The sequence below is a fragment of the Bombina bombina genome, chromosome 6, assembly GCF_027579735.1.
Source record: "Bombina bombina isolate aBomBom1 chromosome 6, aBomBom1.pri, whole genome shotgun sequence".
NCBI classification, from domain to species: Eukaryota; Metazoa; Chordata; class Amphibia; order Anura; family Bombinatoridae; genus Bombina; species Bombina bombina.
The window spans coordinates 740,128,513-740,153,620 of NC_069504.1; the positions used below are offsets into that span (position 1 = coordinate 740,128,513).

Sequence of the window (25,108 nt, forward strand, 5' to 3'; positions counted from 1 at the left end):
ACTAATCAACAAATATACTCCAACTCGCCCACTCAGATCCAACAATGATCTGCTCCTTGCATCTTCGATTATCACCCCCGTCCCATGCTAGACTGCAGAACTTCTCTCGTGCGGCACCAACCCTCTGGATTGCTCTCCCTCGTGCTGTCAGACCTTTACCCTAATCTGCCTTCTTTTAAATGCTCCCTAAAGACAGCCTACCACCCTTATCTAACTCTGTATTAACAACATTTTCACCATTGCAGTCCTCAGCTCCTGTTTTTCACTATCCATCTAGATTGTACATTCCCACGGGAATAGGACCTTCAACTCCTAATGTATGTGTTTGTCAGATTTTGTCTCGTCTCTTTCAATTCTTGTATCATTGTTTTATTTAAACAATTTGTACCGCTGGACAGCGCTGCGGAATATGTTGGTGCTATATAAATAAAGTATAATAATAATAAAACAACTTGTTTGTTAAAAAAAAATTATATTTTATTAATTAATGCACGGTGACTCCTTTTCTAATAATAAATGTTCCTTTATTAAGTTCTGGCTTTTATCTAACATTTTAATTCAAGTTACTTGAAATAATCTATTCAATTTAATAAAGCCTTAAATATGGGTGTATTACTGGATTTCCATAATTTAAATATCATTTCTCTTGAAGGAAGGATCACAAATTTTCCAAAATTAATATTTCTTATTTTCAAAGTTGTCAGGTCTGCAAAAATGCTTGTCTTAGGCTAGTTTCTAAATTATGTACAAATTTGTCAAGCATTGCCTCAGACGTTCCACACTACATTGCTGGAGATTCGGACTGGCTTTGTTAAACTCTAATCGTATCATAACTCAGAAAGGGAGGTTGATGTATCACCTACCTACAAAAATCTGCATCTTCTCCAATAAGAGTCTGATAGTCACATTCAGAATGGTTTGTGAAGGAAAAGGGAATCAGAGATAGACCCCAGAAGATGAACCATAGACCTCTCATGTCTGTGGAAAAAAAAAAGAGATATGGTGAGACAAATGCGTGAAAAGTTATTGATCAACATAATATCTGCATATAATTGTGTTGCTTCCCATATAATTGCATAATCCTATATTTTTCTCTGTATAATCCAAACCTATATTTAAAACTTTCATATTGTTTACTACAAAATGGCTTGGATACTCCACCACATCATTGTGTGTGGGGTGTCATAGGCATTACATACACATATGAACTAGGAATAAAGAGAAAGACTAATCGATCACAATAAACCCACCCAAGAAAGCCATGGACTTTATTTAGCACTCTTTTTTTTTTTAAGTAGAAAAATAAATTTATTAATATCTGAAAGAAAATGCAAAAAGGACTCACAGTATACTATATAGCAGCATCAACGCATCACACATAGGAAATAATTCATATAAAAACCCTCCACTAAAGAAAACAAAAAGAAAAGAAAAGTTTCAAAATAAAATTAGGACCGGTCATGTGTCTAAAATGCAGCTGCAAATATATATAATGCATTCAGAACGTGGGGATCTATGTTATCCGGTATCATGTGGCTGTACCAATACAGTGCACCATAATAATACAATTATACAGGAGGAATTGGCCAGTTCAGTGCAGGAAGAATAAACCAAGCAGCTAAAATCCTGCTTATCTGTATCACTGCATTATAGCAGCATAGCAAGCCACTGTTCCATACACAAAATGGTTAACGGAGTATTTGATCTTTACTGTCTCCATGGAAGTGCCAAATACGGTACATTATTAGCTTAGTTCAGAACAGTACCGCTTGTAATTAGCAGCGGTCCTCAACACACTGCTTATACTTAGCTCAAAGTGAAATGTTCACATGAAACACCATTCAATTCACGAGAAGCGAGCTATGCCAGCACCTCAGCAGTCACAAAAAACGTTATCCTCTAATGCTAAAGAACACAGTCTTATGATATTGGGGTTACACATGAGTTGGCATTGGAGGATCAAGTCATGTGACTGCTGAGGTGCTGGCTTAGCTCGTTGCCAGTGTTATATCAAAAACTCCAAGACGTCGAAAACTCCAAGATTACGGTCACTTCTGGTGACTCCATACATCTGATTGGTTGTGCATCCTGTCCCTCACGGAGACACAGGCCAATCAGATGGGCGCTGTATATCACCTATCTTCACTATCTATTTTGCCCTCTGCCTGTGGGGTTCAAGGGGGGTGAAGCCCCTTGTAAACCTCATTCCCCAAGGTTCAATTGGGGTGGATGCCAGAGGTTTTGGCGGTGCGACCCACAGACAGAGGCAAAAACAAATAGTGAAAAATGAAAGAGTCACCGGAAGTGACGTAATCTTGGAGTTGATTTCTTGGAGTTTGACAGAACCCCGGTGTTCTAAAGTTTTCCTGGACCTCATAAGAATGCAGGACTGCTCACTTCCGGGTGACGTATAATCAGCTGTTTGAGCGCAAATGCCTTGACTATGCATGCACAGAACCACATCACCACATTCTGCATTCTTATACAAATCTGATCAATAATGGAGAATGGACAACACTGGTAGGGATTTAAACTAAAATGAAGACATCAATCCTTGAGAGAATAGTAAGAGGAGGCAAGCACCATGGGACTTGTAGTTCAAAAGTAACTTTAGCACCGCACTACATTCTTCAGTTATTTTTTTCTATTTGCTGCTCATTGTGCCACAGATGCATACTTTGTTACAGTGTAGCAATCTCATACACCAGTATTCTTAACATCATGATCACTTCTGTTTTCTGCCTTAGTCCAGGGGTTGTATAAGAAGTTAGCTGCATCTTCTCTGGCAGATGGGTCGGTACAAGTTGACCCGATGTTAACGCAAAAATAAACATTTTATTGTCAGTATTTGGAGTCTCACTGTGCCCTATAGTTGTAGTTGCAGACATTATAGGGGGTATCAATAACAATCAGACCACCATTAAACAAGCAACTAACACACAATCCGACAGGCAGTTTGTTCTGTCGGATTCTGCGACCAGCATGTGCACGTTGTGGTTGCAAAATCCGATGAAAGGCTCAGCTGTTCAGTCAGATTTTCCAACCGCTGAAGTGTGCGCTCAGGAACGCAATCGTCTTGTCACAGATTTAGACAGAACACTGGTGATCTAGCAGATCAGCCAGCTCCTCAGATTAGCCAATTCGGTCACTTCCGGTGACGTGGAATCAGCTGTGTGACTTCAAATACCCTCAGTGTGCATGCGCTTCATAGAGTCACTGCATCAAACATATATACAATGCACTGTAATCCCCCATCTTCTACTATCTTTTTTTGCTTCTGCCTGGGGGGTTCAAGGGGCAAAGCCTTGTAAACCTAATTCCCCAAGGTTCACTTGGGGTGGATGCCAGAGAATCAGCAGAGCGCACCCCTTAACCCCCCCCCCCCTCGCAGAGGCAAAAAAAAAAGTGTAGATAAGGATATTACAGTGCATCGTATATATGTGTGTGGTTAGCAAGCAGTTCCATTGTTGAGATTTACTGTCTGTCGTGGAAGGCATGCGCACCGAGTCAATTTTTTATCAGACTTGACTGATCTGACAGAGTTGCAGTGATTGGAATGTGGTGATGAACTGGAGAATGCAGTGACGCGGTGGAGCGCATGCGTAGTGAAGGAATTTGCGGTCACACAGCTGATTCCACGTCACCAGAAGTGACTGAATTGGCTACTCTGAGGAATTGGCTAATCTGTTAGAACACTGGTGAATTTTATGGTGTTTTATGTGAACATTTCACTTTGAGCTAAGTATACCCAGCCTGTTGAGACTGCTGCTAATATTGTAATATATTTGGCACTTCCATGGAGACAGTAAGGAGATTATATATATATATATATATATATATTTATATATAAATAATGTAAGCAGAGGTAGTAGCACTCCTGGTAAGGTTGAGAGGCCCAAACAGTCCACGTTGCCCTGGGTGCACTCCAAATGTGAATACAATGCGAATGAAGAAGCCCACAAAGTTAGGTTCACATGCTTCCTTTTATTATTTGGTTATGAGATATTTTATGATTTTTCACATGCTTCATGTACAGTAAAGATAGAACAAGTATACATTATGTCACTAAGCAACTTGCATCTTTATTCAGCAGCAGCTTTGACTGGTATGGGCAAGTAGTGGAGGACAAGGGTGAACCGATATATATATTTTGTCTGACACTAGGAGTGTATACATGGTGATTTTTCTATATTGATAGGAGCTGTTGCATGTTCAGGCCACGCCCACATGGGGCGGTACCAATATCAACACACTAACAGTGGATCCTGAGCATTTCCTAGGAGTGGATGGTTCGTGATTGACTGGCCATTTGACAGCCGAGCCCACATGTTGTGATTAGGTAGCACAGAGTGGCCGCTGGGATTCACGCAGGTTTGCGTAGTGCTTTAGGCAAGGATGAGAGGGACAGTGATATGAGTACGATATGTATGAAGCAGGACCTCTGCATATTTAAACCGATGAAATGGTGTTTGTTGTGCTCTCTGTCAGCACGGCTAATAGTCACGCCCCCGGGAGGGCTTAGAAGAGATGAGGATCGCTCTAATATTATAAGAATAGAGAGATATAGTAGTAAGATGCCTAGAAGAGCAGAATGAGCTGCCCCTCAGACATGATGATGTGATATAAACAAACGGGTTAGGGGGCATAACTCTGCATGGTGGTTAATAACAAAACACTTGTACATATGATTGGACATGAGTGAGGGGTGTGTGGCCTTGCTAAGGTGGTGATTGGTTGAGCAGACCTTTGGGAAGGCTCTATCTGAGAAGGGGAGCTGATTGTGCTTTATTTATGTAATTTTCCTCTTATTTTTGTTTAAACTCTATTTTGTTTAGATCACCTAGAAGCCATGGGATAGATATATTTATAACATTAATAATTGCCAGTAGGCATTTTTGAAGCAAGTTAACACAGATATTTAGGATACTGTTTACATAGTATAAACACACTGTTTATTCATCACTTGGTTTTAGCCACCTGGACAGCCATGATTGGCATGACACCAGTATGAGAGGAGGACATTTTGCCCCAGGAGGGAAAGAAGGTTTGCCTAAAAAAAGCAATCAATACGATTGATACGAGCTCAGGCGAGAGTTCCTGACCACGAAGCATTCACAGGAGGAGATGAAACCAACTTTAGAGGTGTAATGACACGCTCAGGGGTGGGAGAGGACAACAACAGTGGAAAATTAAAGTGAAGGCATGTAGCCCCTACCACCCTCTGGCAGCACATCCTATGTCAAATCCTTTTTTAGGCCGAGGCCCAGGCCACATACACGGAGGGGGGGGCACTGCCCCGCCGCCCTCCAATGCAAAGAAGAGGGTGAGCATAGTGTTTAACATCAGTTCCCGCCAGCTCAATGCAGCTGGAGAGCCTTGCTCAACAAAGGACTGTCATTTGTTTCTTTTACAAAAAAGAATGACTTCAATATGTATATAGATGTTTAGAGCTATGGTTGGAAACCTAAGATTAAGGAACACTTTCGCAATGAATCGACCATTAGGGCCAGTTTAGAACCAAAGGAATTTTGACCCCATCTCCAACAATCCAACCATCAATAGCAGTCACCAACTATCTAACAACAAATTACGACAAAAACCATCTACGAGATTTAATGACAACCTCACGATGGAAGAACGATGAGTACTAAAGACCCTACAGGATAATCAATCATCGTGATACGCCCTGCCGATAAGAGGGGATGCAGTGGTGGTGATGGACACCCTTGAATACAAAGCTGAGATAATGAAGCAACTCGTGGATACCAACACATACCTACCCCTAAGGGGAGATCCCACTCATCAATTGAAGAGGAAGATTGATGCCATACTCTCTGAGTGGAGAGATGCAAGGCAAATCTCAGAACAGGAATTTAAGTTTCTGCAACGTGATTTCCCGGTCACACCAATTATGTATACGCTTCCTAAAATCCACAAGAACGCAGTAAGACCACCAGGGAGACCCATAGTCTCTGCCAGGGGTTCATTATTGCAACCCCTGGCACAATTTGTGGATTTCTATTTACAGCCATGGGTGAAACAACAGAGATCATACATTTGTGACTCCACTGACTTTATCTCACAGATCATTCAACTCACTGGCATCAGCCTCACAGATATATTGTTAACGCTAGATGTAGCTAGCTTATATACTGTAATACAGCATGATTTGGGTATAGCGGCTGTGGCCAAAAGTTTGAGAAAGGTGGCATATATTGGCCCTCCTGAAGAAGTCCTCATCACGCTATTAAGGCTCTGTCTGACAGAGAACTTCTTTCGTTTTGACAAGACGTTTTATTTACAAATATACGGCACAGTGATGGGTTCCAATGTGGCCCCATCCCTGCCAAACTGTATATGGCTGACTACGAACCTGAAAGAATGAGGGTGTATGAGATGCATAACATCAAATATTATTGTCGATATATAGATGATCTGTTCCTCATTTGGAGTGATGGAGAAGTTTAAATACTTGGATCAAGAATCTGAATGAGATGCAAAGTACTATCAGATTCAGCCATACAGCTAGCACTGAATCTGTAGACTATCTGGATGTAAGAATCTTTAAAAGTACAGACAAATTGGGAACAACTCTTTTTCGGAAAGTAACAGCACACAACTCTATCTTGCACGCAAGAAGATGTCACGTACCTACCTTAATAAGAAATATTCGTAAGGCACAATATGTGGTTTATCTCCTTAACTGCCTCTGTGGGATATTTTATACAGGGAAGACAGTGGATGACGCAAGAACTCGGATGGCAAACAATCGATCAAGTATTCGGACAGCTATCCTAAAAGAGAAATCAGACTTACTAGTGGCTCGACACTTCATGGAGGCGGGACATACTGTGCAGGATCTGAGATTTCGAATCATAGATTACATCCCTAAATTAAGAAGAGGTGGAGATAGAGCAAGGATCCTCTTACAGAAGGAGGCAAGATGGATCTACGAACTGGGCACCCTTAGCCCGAGGGGACTAAATTTACACACAGGGTGGCAATGCTACCTCTAGTGAGATCATAAGTGACGGATGAGAGTCATTACTAATGAGAGTCCACGATCATGAGTGAATGGTATTCCTGACCGCCCTGTCAGGCACGATCAGCATAATTGTGAGTTTATGATCTGATAACAAAATATAAGGTTGGCTGGAGGTTGAAGGGGGTGGCCCCATGATTCGAACAAAACCTTAAGCACAGAAGTATTCCACACTACTTGTGTTAATGAAAGCATATGATGCCATTCTTAAGTACATCTACATCAGTCAAGGAAAATAGATTAGAACATATGAAGAAGTTGAATGTAGTTGCAATTGATTGATACCATTAGAGAATCCAGTCATATATGTTTTACAGTTGTTTTTAAATTTATTTTTTAAAGTAACAGTTTGATATTTCTCACACTATATTCACATTGTGGTGTTTAGGCATACCCACTGTTGATCAGTAGCGGGGTATAGGGGTTCTGATATTAGCTGATGTTATTGGGTTTCTGTTTGTTGGTTGATTGTCCTGTCTCTGATGAGGTTTTGGATCAGATACCGCTAAGAGGGTAGGTTTGTAGGGTTGACCCCTCGGTGAGCGGTAGTTATGAGCCCTGATTGCCAGGAGCCCTATGGCTGGTGCTTTATTAAATTTCTATTAATTTTCTATTTCTTTTGATTCTATAGTTCATATTCTATTTCATCCGTTATGGTGATGGTATTTGACATAGTGATAGGATGAGGTGGACTAGATTAGTTTTTTTGCAATATAAAAGGTTTTTTACACTTTGAGTTTAAGGGGGGTATTGGGTTTCTGCTTGTTGGTTGATTGTCCTGTCTCTGATGAGGTTTTGGATCAGATACCGCTAAGAGGGTAGGTTTGTAGGGTTGACCCCTCGGTGAGCGGTAGTTATGAGCCCTGATTGCCAGGAGCCCTATGGCTGGTGCTTTATTAAATTTCTATTCATTTTCTATTACTTTTGATTCTATAGTTCATATTCTATTTAATCCGTTATGGTGATGGTATTTGACATAGTGATAGGATGAGGTGGACTAGATTAGTTTTTTTGCAATATAAAAGGTTTTTTACACTTTGAGTTTAAGGGGGGGTATTGTCTGACACACCCGTTCTAATCCTGCGTGGAGATAGTCCCCCCAAAAAGGGGGGTTTCCTGTGAGCTTAATGGTTATAGTGTATAGGAGCACCGATTAAACTGGGTGATCACTTGCAGTGACATCTTGCGTAATATTTATTGGGCTTCCACTGGTCACTCCCACAGAGGTTTCCAGGTTTCTATGTAATGGCTCCCTAGGTGGGGCACATTAGGGATAGTGAACACTCCCACGACATTACTGGGAGGTCTTGCTGCATAAGGGTGCAGATGGAGGATACATTTGTACTCTGGGGACGTGCTGATTAGGAGTATGTCAGGAGACATTTTTGGGGTCTGTGTTTCTGTTAGAGCGCGAAGGTGGCGATCAGTGATTCTAGTAGATACATATTAAGGGAGCTTGTATGTAATTAGAAGACTGGACACTGTTAACTGTGATGCTGACAGTTTTTAAATTTTTATATTTAAGTTGATGGGTATGTTAGGCTGCTGTCATAACATTCTTTGGCCACGCCTACAGCAGGCGAGGTCTGTGTACAAGCCCAATGGGATAGTAACAACTACTACAGGGTACACGATGTGCAAGTGGGGAGATGTTAAATATACTCAAATGAGCAGTGCTCTATAGATCGTTGATATGTGTGGAGGAAATCCATGAGACAAGTAGTTATATTTGTCAGTGGGACTATGTAGCGATATATATTATATGATCATGGTTTCAGTGCACTAAGTAAACAGTAGGGTGTGAATGTGATACACCTATTGGAGATTGGCTTAGACTCAGATGATTGGAGCACTTGATGGAGGCCCGAAAGGCCTCTCTGCTCCCTATTGGCTGCTTTTCGAGGTGGAGTTTGTTGCTGTTATTGTTAAGTTTTTGTTCAGTAACGATCGGCTGAATACAGTTCCCTGAATACTCGTCATGACTGATCAGTATTGGGGTGACATTTAGAAGTTTATGCACTTTACAAAACATGAACAAAGATTGCACATTATATACATTGAACACTGTTTTGTTGTTCCTTAATTAACATTGCATGTTATCTTATGATGCCACTATGTGTTTGCACACGGACAGCAGGGATTGGCTGTGATCAAGGTGGAGGGTTACAAAGGTCTTTAAAGCTTCGTTTGTTGCACTGGTTGTTTGTCAGAGGAAGGGACAGCTTTTTTGTCCCGAAACATCACATATTAAAGAAGCTTTTTTGTCACTGATGGCTAAAGTCCAGTGAGTGCTTATTTCAATATATATATATATATATATATATATATATATATATATATATATATATATATACATATACATACACACACATATATATATATACACACATAGACACACATACACATTAGATAGATACACATTTATAAATAATTAAAGGGACATTAATCAGTAAAAATAAATGCTAAATATGATGTATTATTTTAGGTCAAAGATCAACCTAATAAGTAAATCTGTCCTTAAATATTATATAATTTTTTTAAAAATATTGAAGAAATAAGTTAGTTTAGTATTCATAAAGTAGGTTAGTGTCTAAAAAGTAATGGTTGCTGACATGTTGAAACCTAGGTATCCCTTATCAAATCTTTCTGCTGAAGACAATCAGGGACATATTCAATTTGCAAAGAATGGCTGTGTGGAATATGGATTGTTTACCTGCCCCTAATTGTCCTCTGCTGAAGATATTAGATAAGGAAACCTATGTTTCAATATGGTGGTGTCCATTACTTTACAGACACCCAGTGGAATTGAAGACACAATTTTTACAGTTAATAAATTACAGTAAATATATATATATATATATATATATATATATATATATATATATTGCAAAGTTGCATTTGTACACAATATTAAACATTATATATTACAATCGATCTGCTAGATTACGAGTTGTGCGTTAAGGTAAAAAAGCAGCGTTAAGAGGTCCTAATATTATTAACCCCTAATCTGCCGTCCCTAACATCGCCACCACTTACCTACATTTATTAACCCCTAATCTGCCGCCCCCAATGTTGCTGCCACTATACTAAATGTATTAACCCCTAAACCTAAGTCTAACCCTAACACCGCCTAACTTAAATATAATTACAATAAATCTAAATAAAAATTAATATTATTACCTAAATTATTCCTATTTAAAACTAAATACTTAGCTATAAAATAAACCTTAAGCTAGCTACAATATAACCAATAGTTACATTGTAGCTAGCTTATGGTTTATTTTTATTTTACAGGCAAGTTTGTATTTATTTTAACTAGGTAGAATAGTTACTAAACAGCTATTAACTATTTAAGTTACAATAACACCTAACCTAACCCTACAATTAAATAAATTAACTAAATTAAAAACAATTAAATTAAATTAGCTAAAGTACAAAAAAGCAACACTAAATTACAGAAAATAAACAAATTACAAGATATTTAAACTAATTACACCTAATCGAATAGCCCTATCAAAATAAAAAATGCCCCCCAAAATAAAAAAAAAAACGCTAGCCTAAACTAAACTATCAATAACCCTTAAAAGGACCTTTGCGGGGCATTGCCCCAAAGTAATCAGCTCTTTTACCTGTAAAAGAAAATACAAACAACCCCCCAACAGTAAAACCCACCACCCACACAACCAACCCTCTATCTAAAACTACTATCTAAAAAACCTAAGCTCCCCATTGCCCTGAAAAGGGCATTTGGATGGGCATTGCCCTTAAAAGGGCAGTTAGCTCTTTTGTGGGCCAAACCCTAATCTAAAAAATAAAACCCACCCAATACACCCTTAAAAAAAACTAACACTAACCCCCTGAAGATTGATTTGGGGCAGCAGATTAGGGGTTCATAAGTATAATGTAGGTGGCGGCGGTGTCTGGAGTGGCAGATTAGGGGTTAATAAATATAATGTAGGTGTCGGCGATGTCGGGGGCGGCAGATTAGGGGTTAATAAGTGTAAGATTAGGGGTGTTTAGGGTGTTAGGTGTAGACATAACTTTTATTTCCCCATAGGAATCAATGGGGCTGCGTTACTGAGTTTTACGCTGCTTTTTTGCAGGTGTTAGACTTTTTCTCAGCCCGCTCTCCCCATTGATTCCTATGGGGAAATTGTGCATGAGCACATACGACCAGCTCACCGCTGACTTAAGCAGCGCTGGTATTAGAGTGCGGTAAGGAGCAAAATTTTGCTCAACGCTCACTTCTTGCCTTTTAACGCCGGGTTTATAAAAACCTGCAATACCAGCACTGCAGGTAAGTGAGCGGCGAGAAAAAAACTGCTTGTTAGCACCGCATAGCCTCTAATGCAAAACTCGTAATCTGGCCGTTAGTGTTAATATTCCTTTAAGCTCTCATTACAAAAGATCTGCAAACAAAACAAATTATTTCAAACTGTTTAAAATTAGTATTTTGTTATCACAATTGCAGTCTTTAGCACACACCCTTTTTAACCCTCTTAGGTATATTTATCTTATCTCCTTTTATTCTGGTTATTAGGGCCATATTAAATGAATGTGTACCCTGTAGCTGGCTCGAAACAATCTGCTACATACTTAAAGGGACATGAAACCCAAAATGTTTCTTTTCTGATTCAGATACAGCATGTGATTTTAAACACCTTTCCAATGTACTTCTATTGTCAAATTTGCTTCATTCTCTTGGTATCCTTTGTTGAAGTATTCACTATGCACTACTGGGAACTAGCTGAACACATCTGTGAACCAATGAAAAGAAGCAAATTAAATAACAGAAGTAAATTGGAGGGTTCTTTAAAATCACATATGCTGTCTCAATCATGTCCCTCTAAAAACATATGCTCTGCAGCCTCTCTGTGATGTGTGGGGCAAGTAAAATTAACAAGTGTTTTTTTACAGCAAAACCAGACTAAATAAACAATGAATGTACAAATTGCAACGTTGTATTATTTGTCGTAATTAAACATTTTATAGATTGTTACATTTAATAGTATATTCCTTTAAAGGGATATCAAACTCACGTTTTTACTTTCATGATTCAGATAGAGCATATGATTTTTAACAATTTTCTAATTTACTTCTATTTTCAATTTTTATTCGTTCTCTTATCTTTTGATGAAAAGCAGGGAGGTATGCTTAGGAGTCGGCCTATTTCTGGAACACTATATGGCTGCAGTTTTGTAAAAATGTTATCCATTTGCAAGTGCACTAGATGGCAGCACTATTTCCTGCCATGTAGTGCTCCAGATTCCTATCTAGGTATCTCTTCAATACAGAATATCATGGGAACTAAGCAAATTTATGTCTGAATCACAATAGAACATTTTTCCGTTTCATATCCCTTTAAGAGCTTGAACTGTGGAAAGTCTTTGCACAACCTCTGCAAAAGTGTTTGCTGACTGCCAGCATATTCCACTTGTGTGGCTTCCTTCAAAATTGAGAGCTGTCACATAGGTGACTTTATTTTATTTTAACATGTAAATGCTTCACTCAATATCTGTCTTTATAACTGCTCTTCAACCTGTTGTAAAGGTTTCTCCCCTAAACTGTCTTACTCAATCCTAATTCATAAGCAGGTGACCATTAAAGAGCTATTGTAGTGCAAAAAAAGACAGAGAATGTAATTTTAGCACTACTTACCTTACAAGTCTAAGTAGTAAAAGGGACAATAAACCCAAATTGGCCTCGTGTGATTGGCTCACCCATGTGCATTGTTATTTCTTCAGCAAAGGATATCTAAAGAATGAAGCAAATTAGATAATAGATAGGGTGACCATATTGCCGCTTTAAAAAGGGACACACATGAAAAATACATATGTCAGGGTTCTTATACAAAACACTTCTTTAAACAGCCCTGACATGTATGTCCCTTTTTAAAGCGGCAATATGGTCACCCTAATAATAGAAGTAAATAGGAATGTTGTTTAAAACTGTATTCTCTATCTGAAAATCATGAAATAATTTTTTGGGGTTTAATGTCCCTTTAACCCCTTAATTAGTTAATGAAAGACCCCTGAAGTGAGAAATGTAGTAATAGTATGTTTTGCCGCTTTCTGTGAGACACGCGCTAGTACAGGGCTAAAATCCACATATGATGTACAGTGCACATCCATGTCGTTAAACGGTTAAACTCAGCTCAGGCTCCGCAGAAAACTACTAGTCCTGAAAAAGCATGGCCAGGTTATGCAACTGCAGCCACTGGCAACTGTTGAATACTTTCACAATAGTGTGCAAAATATAAGCATGCAAATTATATATACAGTTGTATGCAAAAGTTTAGGCACAAAGAAGGCAGGATCCAGCTTTTGTGTAAAATAAAATCCAATTTATTAGGCTTAGTTAAAATGCCAAACAGGCTGCACAAACAGCACAAACAGGAAAGGTGTGTGAGCGTGACACCAGGGCTAAGTTTAGGCACCCCTGACAATTTCCATGATTTTCATTTATAAATAATTGGGTGTTTGATCTATCAAATAACTGAAGGCCATGACCGGTAGCAAAAACTTAAAGCTCTATAACTCCGGCAGATAATCTACTATATATCTATGATTATTTCAGTCATCTATCCTGAGAAACTACAGAAATGAAATTAAGACATCTTGCCGAGTCAACTGATGAGGGTTTTTTGTTCAATTTTTTTGACAAGTTATACCTGCATCGGAGCATTACAACGGATTACAAATGGCTACTGGCAGAGGCCTAGTTTACAGACATCTAACCCCCCCCCCCCCGAGTATTCGGGTGCTACTATTAAGCATGGAGGATGATCAATGTTCACTAATTAAAGCCTTGCTTAAAAACCTGGAACAGTGGCTTCATAACGGGTTTGATGAACTTGCACAAATACTCAGAGACACATCTGATACACGAGGCAGCCATACATGCAAGTGGCGGTAGCTACTATTTGTACAGCAAGGTGATCATCAAGCAGATGAATGCCATGTAGGCCCCGTATTAGATGGCAGTCGGAGCACTCTGTGTACTTGTGAAATGAAAGCGGAATGCAAATCAATCTCACCTCATCGGAAAATTGGGATCCCTGACAGACCAAACTTCCCCCATACCATCACACAAGAGGGAGGACCCGCTGAAAAGCCTCTGTCGGGCGATGTCCAGAGGGATGCGGCCGACCCCCTGGCGAGTAAATCTATCACACTCAGAGATATATATACGTGGAGGTCTTCAGAACCTGGAAACACAGAAGGGACGAAAAGACTACCGGAGTCGAAATAAGGGAACGGCAAGACAGACTCCCGCAACACACAGGACGTATATCAGGTCAAAATCCTTGATTTGCTGGCATGAGAAAGTTCCAGACCCGTGGAGGCCTATACATAAGCGGACTCACTTTTTTCTCTATACTCAGCATAACACAACTGATGTGGATCTCTATCATAAGAGTGTCGTTCTACAAAGCCTTAATATATCGGACACTAGAACACACGGACTTCAACTAGTGGATACCGCAATAGAATATGACAGATCTGGGATCAGCTAGTATTTAATTTGGTTATACATTGGATCCAACTGACTGAGTCAATTTTTTGAGATATTACCTGTTTACATATATTTAATACCGCTCCTAGCAGTAACACTTACACATGCTGTCAAACTAATACAGTATGTTATTGACAGAGAATTAAGTTTAGAGTTTCTTATCATGACAATGTTTCATCTGATGTTATGAGAGTCTCATATGTATATTATTTCTTAATCACTGATGAGCCCCTAAAATTATTTTTGCGGTCCAACTCTAGAGTTTATGTTTAACTTGGTGCTTTATATGGATACTCTCGAAGAGTTGGTCCTATCACCTCTTCTTATCCCTATATACAGCCTAAAGTTTAATACACAGCACTGTTACCCTCCGTCTCAGTATTTATTTGCTTATCTGTTTGCATTAGGGATTGGGGCTAATACAACATACTTAAGTAGAGCCACTGGTATCTTTCCTGCAACATATCCCTCTTATACCCCTAGTTATTAGTTGCCCATTAAACTAGTAAGAAATGTATGCTACTTCCCTAGACGAATTACTAAAGTTAATAGCTATTATGCCCATTCTGTTTCAGATAACCCTGACATAATGCATGATATATTTGCAGTATTTTATACACATAACTCAATTGTATGTAATACTATGGCACGGGTCTCTGCTATTAAGCTCATTTATTTTCAGCGTCAAAACTTGATAGTATTCTTTATAGAAATTCCCAGATATCCGCCTTTCCACAGAGTTAGAATATATTTCTAAACATTTTGGTGGAGCACATATGTCAAGATTATTTGGCTATAGCCGAAATGTTTAATGTAGTTTGCACAGTGTATATTAGCTTAGCTGTTACAAAACAGTTTCTCTATGTGTATGCTCTGTATTTTAGCACTTTATATAATTATTATACTCGCTCACTGTGAAGCCCCAGTTTAACTCTAACTTGGCTTCAGCTATTAGTAAAGTTATAGCTCCTCTTCCAGGTCTACTACGCTTACTTTTTTGTACCAATTTCTAAGCGGTGTTTATCTGCTTTTTAAATGTACATTTTATTTCCACACTAGTCACAGTAGCCAACTTTACTTATGCTACACGTATCTGAGCGGTGCTTATCCACCGACAAATACCCTTATGATCAGGGCTCATGTGTGGCCAACAGAATGACTATCATGTGTTTTTTTACCTTTACAACAAAGTTGCTGATAAGTGACCAGCTAAATAGTCATCAGCATAAGCTACTAATATTGTAAAAGGGAGGTTTGTAAAGCCTATAATATGTCATATGACGTTCTCCTATGCTCTTTCTTTTTCTTTGTTCTCAAAATGTTCTTTTGGCACATTGAGTTGATGTCACTATCACTGCATGGCTATCATTGTATGTTATTATTTTATGCAAAACCTCAATAAAACATAATTTATGCTTACCTGATAAATTCCATTCTCCTGTAGTGTAGTCAGTCCACGGGTCATCATTACTTATGGGATATTTACTCCTCCCCAACAGGAAGTGCAAGAGGATCACCCAAGCAGAGCTGCTATATAGCTCCTCCCCTCTACGTCACACCCAGTCATTCGACCGAAGAACCAAACGAGAAAGGAGAAACTATAGGGTGCAGTGGTGACTGGAGTATAATTTAAAAATTTAGACCTGCCATAAAAAACAGGGCGGGCCGTGGACTGACTACACTACAGGAGAAAGGAATTTATCAGGTAAGCATAAATTATGTTTTCTCCTGTTAAGTGTAGTCAGTCCACGGGTCATCATTACTTATGGGATACCAATACCAAAGCTAAAGTACACGGATGACGGGAGGGACAGGCAGGATCTTTATACGGAAGGGACCACTGCCTGAAGAACCTTTCTCCCAAAAACAGCCTCCGAAGAAGCAAAAGTGTCAAATTTGTAAAATTTGGAAAAAGTATAAAGAGAAGACCAAGTTGCAGCCTTGCAAATCTGTTCAACAGATGCCTCATTCTTAAAGGCCCAAGTGGAAGCCACAGCTCTAGTAGAATGAGCTGTAATTCTTTCAGGAGGCTGCTGTCCAGCAGTCTCATAGGCTAAACGTATTATGCTACGAAGCCAAAAAGGAGAGAGAGGTAGCAGAAGCTTTTTGACCTCTCCTCTGTCCAGAATAAACGACAAACAGGGAAGAAGTTTGGCGAAAATCTTTAGTTGCCTGTAAATAAAATTTCAGGGCACGGACTACATCTAGATTGTGCAGAAGTCGTTCCTTCTTTGAAGAAGGGTTAGGACACAATGATGGAACAACAATCTCTTGATTGATATTCCTAGTTAGTGACTACCTTAGGTAAGAACCCAGGTTTAGTACGCAGAACTACCTTGTCTGAATGAAAAATCAGATAAGGAGAATCACAATGTAAGGCTGATAACTCAGAGACTCTTCGAGCCGAGGAAATAGCCATTAAAAACAGAACTTTCCAAGATAACAATTTGATATCAATGGAATGAAGGGGTTCAAACGGAACACCCTGTAAAACGTTAAGAACTAAATTTAAGCTCCATGGTGGAGCAACAGTTTTAAACACAGGCTTAATCCTGGCCAAAGCCTGACTGAAAAGCCTGAACGTCTGGAACTTCTGACAGACGTTTGTGTAAAAGAATGGACAGAGCTGAGAATCTGTCCCTTAAGGAACTAGCAGATAAACCCTTTTCTAAACCCTTCTTGTAGAAAAGACAATATCCTAGGAATCCTAACCTTACTCCATGAGTAACTCTTGGATTCGCACCAATGTAAGTATTTACGCCATATTTTATGGTAAATCTTTCTGGTAACAGGTTTCCTAGCCTGTATTAAGGTATCAATTACTGACTCTGAAAATCCACGCTTTGATAAAATCAAGCGTTCAATTTCCAAGCAGTCAGCTTCAGAGAAGTTAGATTTTGAGGTTTGAAAGGACCCTGAATCAGAAGGTCCTGTCTCAGAGGCAGAGACCTAAGGTGGACAGGATGACATGTCCACTAGATCTGCATACCAGGTCCTGCGTGGCCACGCAGGCGCTATTAGAATCACCGATGCTCTCTCCTGTTTGATCCTGGCAATCAATCGAGGAAGCATCGGGAAGGGTGGAAACACATAGGCCATTCCCGAAGGTCCAAGGTGCTGTCAAAGCATCTATCAGGACCGCTCCCGGGTCCCTGGACCTGGACCCGTAACAAGGGAGCTTGGCGTTCTGGCGAGACGCCATGAGATCTATCTCTGGTTTGCCCCAACGTCGAAGTATTTGGGCAAAGACCTCCGGATGAAGTTCCCACTCCCCCGGATGAAAAGTCTGACGACTTAGGAAATCCGCCTCCCAGTTCTCCACTACAGGAATGTGGATCGCTGACAGGATGGCAAGAGTGAGACTCTGCCCAGCGAATTATCTTTGATACTTCCATCATCGCTAGGGAGCTTCTTGTCCCTCCTTGATGGTTGATGTAAGCTACAGTCGTGATGTTGTCCGACTGAAACCTGATGAACCCTCGAGTTGTTAACTGAGGCCAAGCCAGAAGGGCATTGAGAACTGCTCTCAATTCCAGAATGTTTATTGGGAGGAGACTCTCCTCCTGAGTCCATGATCCCTGAGCCTTCAGGGAATTCCAGACAGCGCCCCAACCTAGTAGGCTGGCGTCTGTTGTTACAATTGTCCAGTCTGGTCTGCTGAATGGCATCCCCCTGGACAGATGTGGCCGAGAAAGCCACCATAGAAGAGAATTTCTGGTCTCTTGATCCAGATTCAGAGTAGGGGACAAATCTGAGTAATCCCCATTCCACTGACTTAGCATGCACAATTGCAGCGGTCTGAGATGTAGGCGTGCAAAGGGAACTATGTCCATTGCCGCTACCATTAAGCCGATTACCTCCATGCATTGAGCCACTGACGGGTGTTGAATGGAATGAAGGACACGGCAAGCATTTTGAAGCTTTGTTAACCTGTCTTCTGTCAGGTAGATCTTCATTTCTACAGAATCTATAAGAGTCCCCAAGAAGGGAACTCTTGTGAGTGGAAAGAGAGAACTCTTCTCTTCGTTCACCTTCCACCCATGCGACCTTAGAAATGCCAGTACTAACTCTGTATGAGACTTGGCAGTTTGAAAGCTTGACGCTTGTATCAGAATGTCGTCTAGGTACGGAGCCACCGAAATTCCTCGCGGTCTTAGTACCGCTAGAAGAGCGCCCAGAACCTTTGTGAAGATTCTTGGAGCCGTAGCCAATCCGAATGGAAGAGCTACAAACTGGTAATGCCTGTCTAGGAAGGCAAACCTTAGATACCGGTAATGATCTTTGTGAATCGGTATGTGAAGGTAAGGCATCCTTTAAATCCACTGTGGTCATGTACTGACCCTTTTGGATCATGGGTAAGATTGTCCGATAGTTTCCATTTTGAACGATGGAACTCTTAGGAATTTGTTTAGGATCTTTAAATCCAAGATTGGTCTGAAGGTTCCCTCTTTTTTGGGAACCACAAACAGATTTGAGTAAAACCCTTGTCCGTGTTCCGACCGCGGAACTGGGTGGATCACTCCCATTAGTAAAAGGTCTTGTACACAGCGTAGAAACGCCTCTTTCTTTATCTGGTTTGTTGACAACCTTTGAAAGGTGAAATCTCCCTTGTGGAGGAGAGCTTTGAAGTCCAGAAGATATCCCTGAGATATGATCTCCTAACGCCCAGGGATCCTGGACATCTCTTGCCCAAGCCTGGGCGAAGGGAGAGAAGTCTGCCCCCCACTAGATCCGTTTCCGGATCGGGGGCCCTCACTTCATGCTGTCTTAGGGGCAGCAGCAGGTTTTCCTGGCCTGCTTGCCCTTGTTCCAGGACTGGTTAGGTTTCCAGCCTTGTCTGTAGCGAGCAACAGCTCCTTCCTGTTTTGGAGCAGAGGAAGTTGATGCTGCTCCTGCCTTGAAGTTACGAAAGGCACGAAAATTAGACTGTCTAGCCCTTGGTTTGGCTCTGTCTTGAGGCAGGGCATGGCCTTTACCTACCTGTAATATCAGCGATAATTTCTTTCAAACCGGGCCCGAATAATGTCTGCCCCTTGAAAGGTATGTTAAGTAATTTAGATTTAGAAGTTACATCAGCTGACCAGGATTTTAGCCACAGTGCTCTGCGCGCCTGAATGGCGAATCCGGAATTCTTAGCCGTAAGTTTAGTTAAATGTACTACGGCATCTGAAATAAATGAATTAGCTAGCTTAAGGGTTTTAAGCTTGTGTGAAATCTCATCTAATGGTGCTGAGTCAAGGGTCTCTTCCAGAGACTCGAACCAAAATGCTGCCGCAGCCGTGACAGACGCAATACATGCAAGGGGTTGCAATATAAAACCTTGTTGAACAAACATTTTCTTAAGGTAACCCTCTAACTTTTTATCCATTGGATCTGAAAAAGCACAGCTATCCTCCACCGGGATAGTGGTACGCTTAGCTAAAGTAGAAACTGCTCCCTCCACCTTAGGGACCGTTTGCCATAAGTCCCGTGTGGTGGCGTCTATTGGAAACATTTTTCTGAATATAGGAGGGGGTGAGAAAGGCACACCGGGTCTATCCCACTCCTTAGTAACAATTTCAGTAAGTCTCTTAGGTATAGGAAAAACGTCAGTACTCGTCGGTACCGCAAAATATTTATCCAACCTACACATTTTCTCTGGTATTGCAACTGTGTTACAATCATTCAGAGCCGCTAACACCTCCCCTAGTAATACACAGAGGTTTTCCAGCTTAAACTTAAAATTTGAAATGTCTGAATCCAGTTTATTTGGATCAGATCCGTCACCCGCAGAATGAAGCTCTCCGTCCTCATGTTCTGCAAATTGTGACGCAGTATCTGACATGGCCCTAATATCAGCGCACTCTGTTCTCACTCCAGAGTGATCTCGCTTACCTCTAAGTTCTGGTAATTTAGACAAAACTTCAGTCATAACATTAGCCATGTCCTGTAGTGTGATTTGTAATGGCCGCCCTGAAGTACTCGGCGTTACAATATCACGCACCTCCCGACCGGGAGATGCAGGTACTGACACGTGAGGCAAGTTAGTCGGCATAACTTCCCCCTCGTTGTTTGGTGAATGATGTTCAATTTGTACAGAATGACTTTTATTTAAAGTAGCATCAATGCAATTAGTACATAAATTTCTATTGGGCTCCACCTTGGCTTTTGCACATATAGCACAGAGATATTCCTCTGAGTCAGACATGTTTAACAAACTAGCAAGCTTGGAAATACTTTTCACTCAATTTACAAGCAAAAGTAAAACGTACTGTGCCTTTAAGAAGCACAGAAAAAAGAACTATGACAGTTGAATAACAATGAACCGGAGAAGTTATAAAAACCAAATTTTTCCCGGTAAAGCCATAAATTTAGCAAAGGATTGCCCCCAATAGCAATGGATAACTAACCCTTAATAGCAGAAAAAAATGTACAAAATATAAACGTTTTTTATCACAGTCAAAGCACAATCTCACAGGTCTGCTGTGAGTGATTACCTCCCTCAAAATAAGTTTTGAAGACCCTTGAGCTCTGTAGAGACGATCCGGATCATGCAGGGAGAGAAACAGACTTGTGACTGAATTTCTCATGCGTAGCAAAAGCGCCAAAATAGGCCCCTCCCCCTCACACACAACAGTGAGGGAAGTTCAGTGAAACTGTTTTAAATTTAAAATAAACGACAGCCAAGTGGAAAAACAGTGCCCAAAACAATTTTTCACCAAGTACCTCAGATAATTAAACGATTTAACATACCAGCAAACGTTTAAAATCTAACAATATGAAATGTTATTAAAAAGCCTGCTGCTAGTCGTTCCCACTGCAAGATAGGCTAAAAAGTTATATGCATACAGTATTGTCCCAGTGAAGTGCCATTCCCCAGAATACTGAAGTGTAAACATATATACATAACAGCCTGATACCAGTTGCTACTACTGCATTTAAGGCTGAACTTACATTATATCGGTATTGGCAGTATTTTCTCAGTCAATTCCATTCCTCAGAAAATAATATACTGCAACATACCTCTTTGCAGGTGAACCTGCCCGCTGTCCCCTGATCTGAAGTTTACCTCACTCCTCAGAATGGCCGAGAACAGCAAAATGAATCTTAGTTACGCCGGCTAAGATCATACAAAAACTCAGGTAGATTCTTCTTCAAATTCTACCTGAGAAGGAACAACACACTCCGGTGCTGTTTAAAATAACAAACTTTTGATTGAAGATACAAAAACTAAGTATAATCACCACAGTCCTCTCACACATCCTATCTATTAGTTGGGTGCAAGAGAATGACTGGGTGTGACGTAGAGGGGAGGAGCTATATAGCAGCTCTGCTTGGGTGATCCTCTTGCACTTCCTGTTGGGGAGGAGTAAATATCCCATAAGTAATGATGACCCGTGGACTGACTACACTTAACAAGGAGAAAAACATATTTCGAAGAAATAACTGAAGGACACAGTAATATTTCAGTAGTGAAATGAGGTTTATTGGATTAACAGAAAATGTACAATATGCATCAAAACAAAATTAGACAGGTGCATACATTTGGGCACCCTTGTCATTTTTTTGATTTGAATACCTGTAACTACCTAGCACTGATTAATTGGAACACACAATTGGTTTGGTGAGCCCATTAAGCCTTGAACTTCATAGACAGGTGCATCCAATCATGAGAAAAGGTATTTAAGGTGGCCAATTGCAAGTTGTTGTTCTCTTTGACTCTCCTCTGAAGAGTGGCAACATGGGGGCCTCAAAGCATCTCTCAAATGACTTGAAAACAAAGATTGTTCAACATTATGGTTTAGGGGAAGGCTACAAAAAGCCATCACTGAGATTTAAGCTGTCAGTGTCCACTGTGAGGAACATAGTGAGGAAATGGAAGACCACAGGCACAGTTCTTGTTAAAGGGACATAAGACCCAAACATTTTCTTTCATGTTTGAGAAAGAGCATGCAATTTTAAACAACTTTGTAATTTACTTTTATTATCTATTTTGCTTCATTCTCTTAATATACTTTGCTGAAAAGCATATCTAGATAGGCTTAGTAGCTGCTGATTGGTGGCTGCACATAGAAGCCTCATGTGATTGACTCACCCATGTGAATTGCTATTTCTTCAGCAAAGGATATCTAAAGAAAGAAGCAAATTAGATAATAGAAGTAAATGAGAATGTTGTTTAAAATTTTATTCTCTACCTGAATCATGAAATAAATTTTTTGGGTTTAGTGTCCCTTTAAGGCCAGAAGTGGCAGACCAAATAAAATATCGGAGAGGCAAAGGCAAAGGATGGTGAGAATGGTCAAAAACAGCCCACAGACCACCTCCAAAGACCTACAACATCATCTTGCTGCAGATCATCTGCTGTGCATCATTCAAATATTCAGTGCACTTTGCACAAGGAGAAACTGTATGGGAGAGTGATGCGGAGGAAGCCTTTTCTGCACACACGCCACAAACAGAGTCGCTTGAGGTATGCAAACGTACATTTGGACAAGCCAGCTTCATTTTGGAAGAAGGCGCTGTGGACTGATGAACCAAAGATTGAGTTATTTGGTCATAATATGGGTGTTATGCATGGCGGCAAAACAACACAGCGTTCCAAGACACATTTTCTGTTAATCCAATAAACCTAATTTCACTACTAAAAATATTACTGTGTCCTTCAGTTATTTGATAGATCAAAATGAAATTGCTGATCCGAACACCCAATTATTTATAAATGAAAATCACGGAAATTGTTAGGGGTGTGTATATACAAGTGTGTGTGTGTGTGTATATATATATACAGGGAGTGCAGAATTATTAGGCAAGTTGTATTTTTGAGGATTAATTTTATTATTGAACAACAACCATGTTCTCAATGAACCCAAAAATCTCATTAATATCAAAGCTGAATATTTTTGGAAGTAGTTTTTAGTTTGTTTTTAGTTATAGCTATTTTAGGGGGATATCTGTGTGTGCAGGTGACTATTACTGTGCATAATTATTAGGCAACTTAACAAAAAACAAATATATACCCATTTCAATTATTTATTTTTACCAGTGAAACCAATATAACATCTCAACATTCACAAATATACATTTCTGACATTCAAAAACAAAACAAAAACAAATCAGTGACCAATATAGCCACCTTTCTTTGCAAGGACACTCAAAAGCCTGCCATCCATGGATTCTGTCAGTGTTTTGATCTGTTCACCATCAACATTGCGTGCAGCAGCAACCACAGCCTCCCAGACACTGTTCAGAGAGGTGTACTGTTTTCCCTCCTTGTAAATCTCACATTTGATGATGGACCACAGGTTCTCAATGGGGTTCAGATCAGGTGAACAAGGAGGCCATGTCATTAGATTTTCTTCTTTTATACCCTTTCTTGCCAGCCACGCTGTGGAGTACTTGGACGCGTGTGATGGAGCATTGTCCTGCATGAAAATCATGTTTTTCTTGAAGGATGCAGACTTCTTCCTGTACCACTGCTTGAAGAAGGTGTCTTCCAGAAACTGGCAGTAGGACTGGGAGTTGAGCTTGACTCCATCCTCAACCCGAAAAGGCCCCACAAGCTCATTTTTGATGATACCAGCCCAAACCAGTACTCCACCTCCACCTTGCTGGCGTCTGAGTCGGACTGGAGCTCTCTGCCCTTTACCAATCCAGCCACGGGCCCATCCATCTGGCCCATCAAGACTCACTCTCATTTCATCAGTCCATAAAACCTTAGAAAAATCAGTCTTGAGATATTTCTTGGCCCAGTCTTGACGTTTCAGCTTGTGTATCTTGTTCAGTGGTGGTCGTCTTTCAGCCTTTCTTACCTTGGCCATGTCTCTGAGTATTGCACACCTTGTGCTTTGGGGCACTCCAGTGATGTTGCAGCTCTGAAATATGGCCAAACTGGTGGCAAGTGGCATCTTGGCAGCTGCACGCTTGACTTTTCTCAGTTCATGGGCAGTTATTTTGCGCCTTGGTTTTTCCACACGCTTCTTGCGACCCTGTTGACTATTTTGAATGAAATGCTTGATTGTTCGATGATCACGCTTCAGAAGCTTTGCAATTTTAAGAGTGCTGCATCCCTCTGCAAGATATCTCACTATTTTTGACTTTTCTGAGCCTGTCAAGTCCTTCTTTTGACCCATTTTGCCAAAGGAAAGGAAGTTGCCTAATAATTATGCACACCTGATATAGGGTGTTGATGTCATTAGACCACACCCCTTCTCATTACAGAGATGCACATCACCTAATATGCTTAATTGGTAGTAGGCTTTCGAGCCTATACAGCTTGGAGTAAGACAACATGCATAAAGAGGATGATGTGGTCAAAATACTCATTTGCCTAATAATTCTGCACTCCCTGTATATATATATATATATATATATATATATATATACACATATACATATATATACACACACACACACACACACAGGTAGCCCTCAGTTTACGCCAGGGTTAGGTTCCAGAAGGAATGGTTGTAAATCGAAACCGTTGTAAATTGAAACCCAGTTTATAATGTAAGTCAATGGGAAGTGAGGGAGATAGGTTCCAGGCCCCTCTCAAAATTGTCATAAGTAACACCT

At 40.3% G+C, this 25,108-nt stretch overlaps 1 protein-coding gene across 2 annotated transcripts in view; it reads right to left on the reverse strand.

Moving 5' to 3' along the window:
* PEBP4 (phosphatidylethanolamine binding protein 4) overlaps nt 1–25,108 on the reverse strand; it is a 594,014-nt gene that overhangs the window by 557,669 nt on the left and 11,237 nt on the right. The window contains exons 2-3 of one of the 2 annotated variants that reach the window (XM_053717978.1): nt 12,701–12,796; nt 864–978 (exon numbers count right to left, since the gene is read on the reverse strand). In XM_053717978.1, coding sequence (XP_053573953.1) covers nt 864–976 — 113 coding nt within the window. In that variant the 5' untranslated portion in view covers nt 977–978; nt 12,701–12,796. The remainder of the gene's footprint in view (nt 1–863; nt 979–12,700; nt 12,797–25,108) is intronic. The other variant, XM_053717977.1, reaches the window with a different exon arrangement.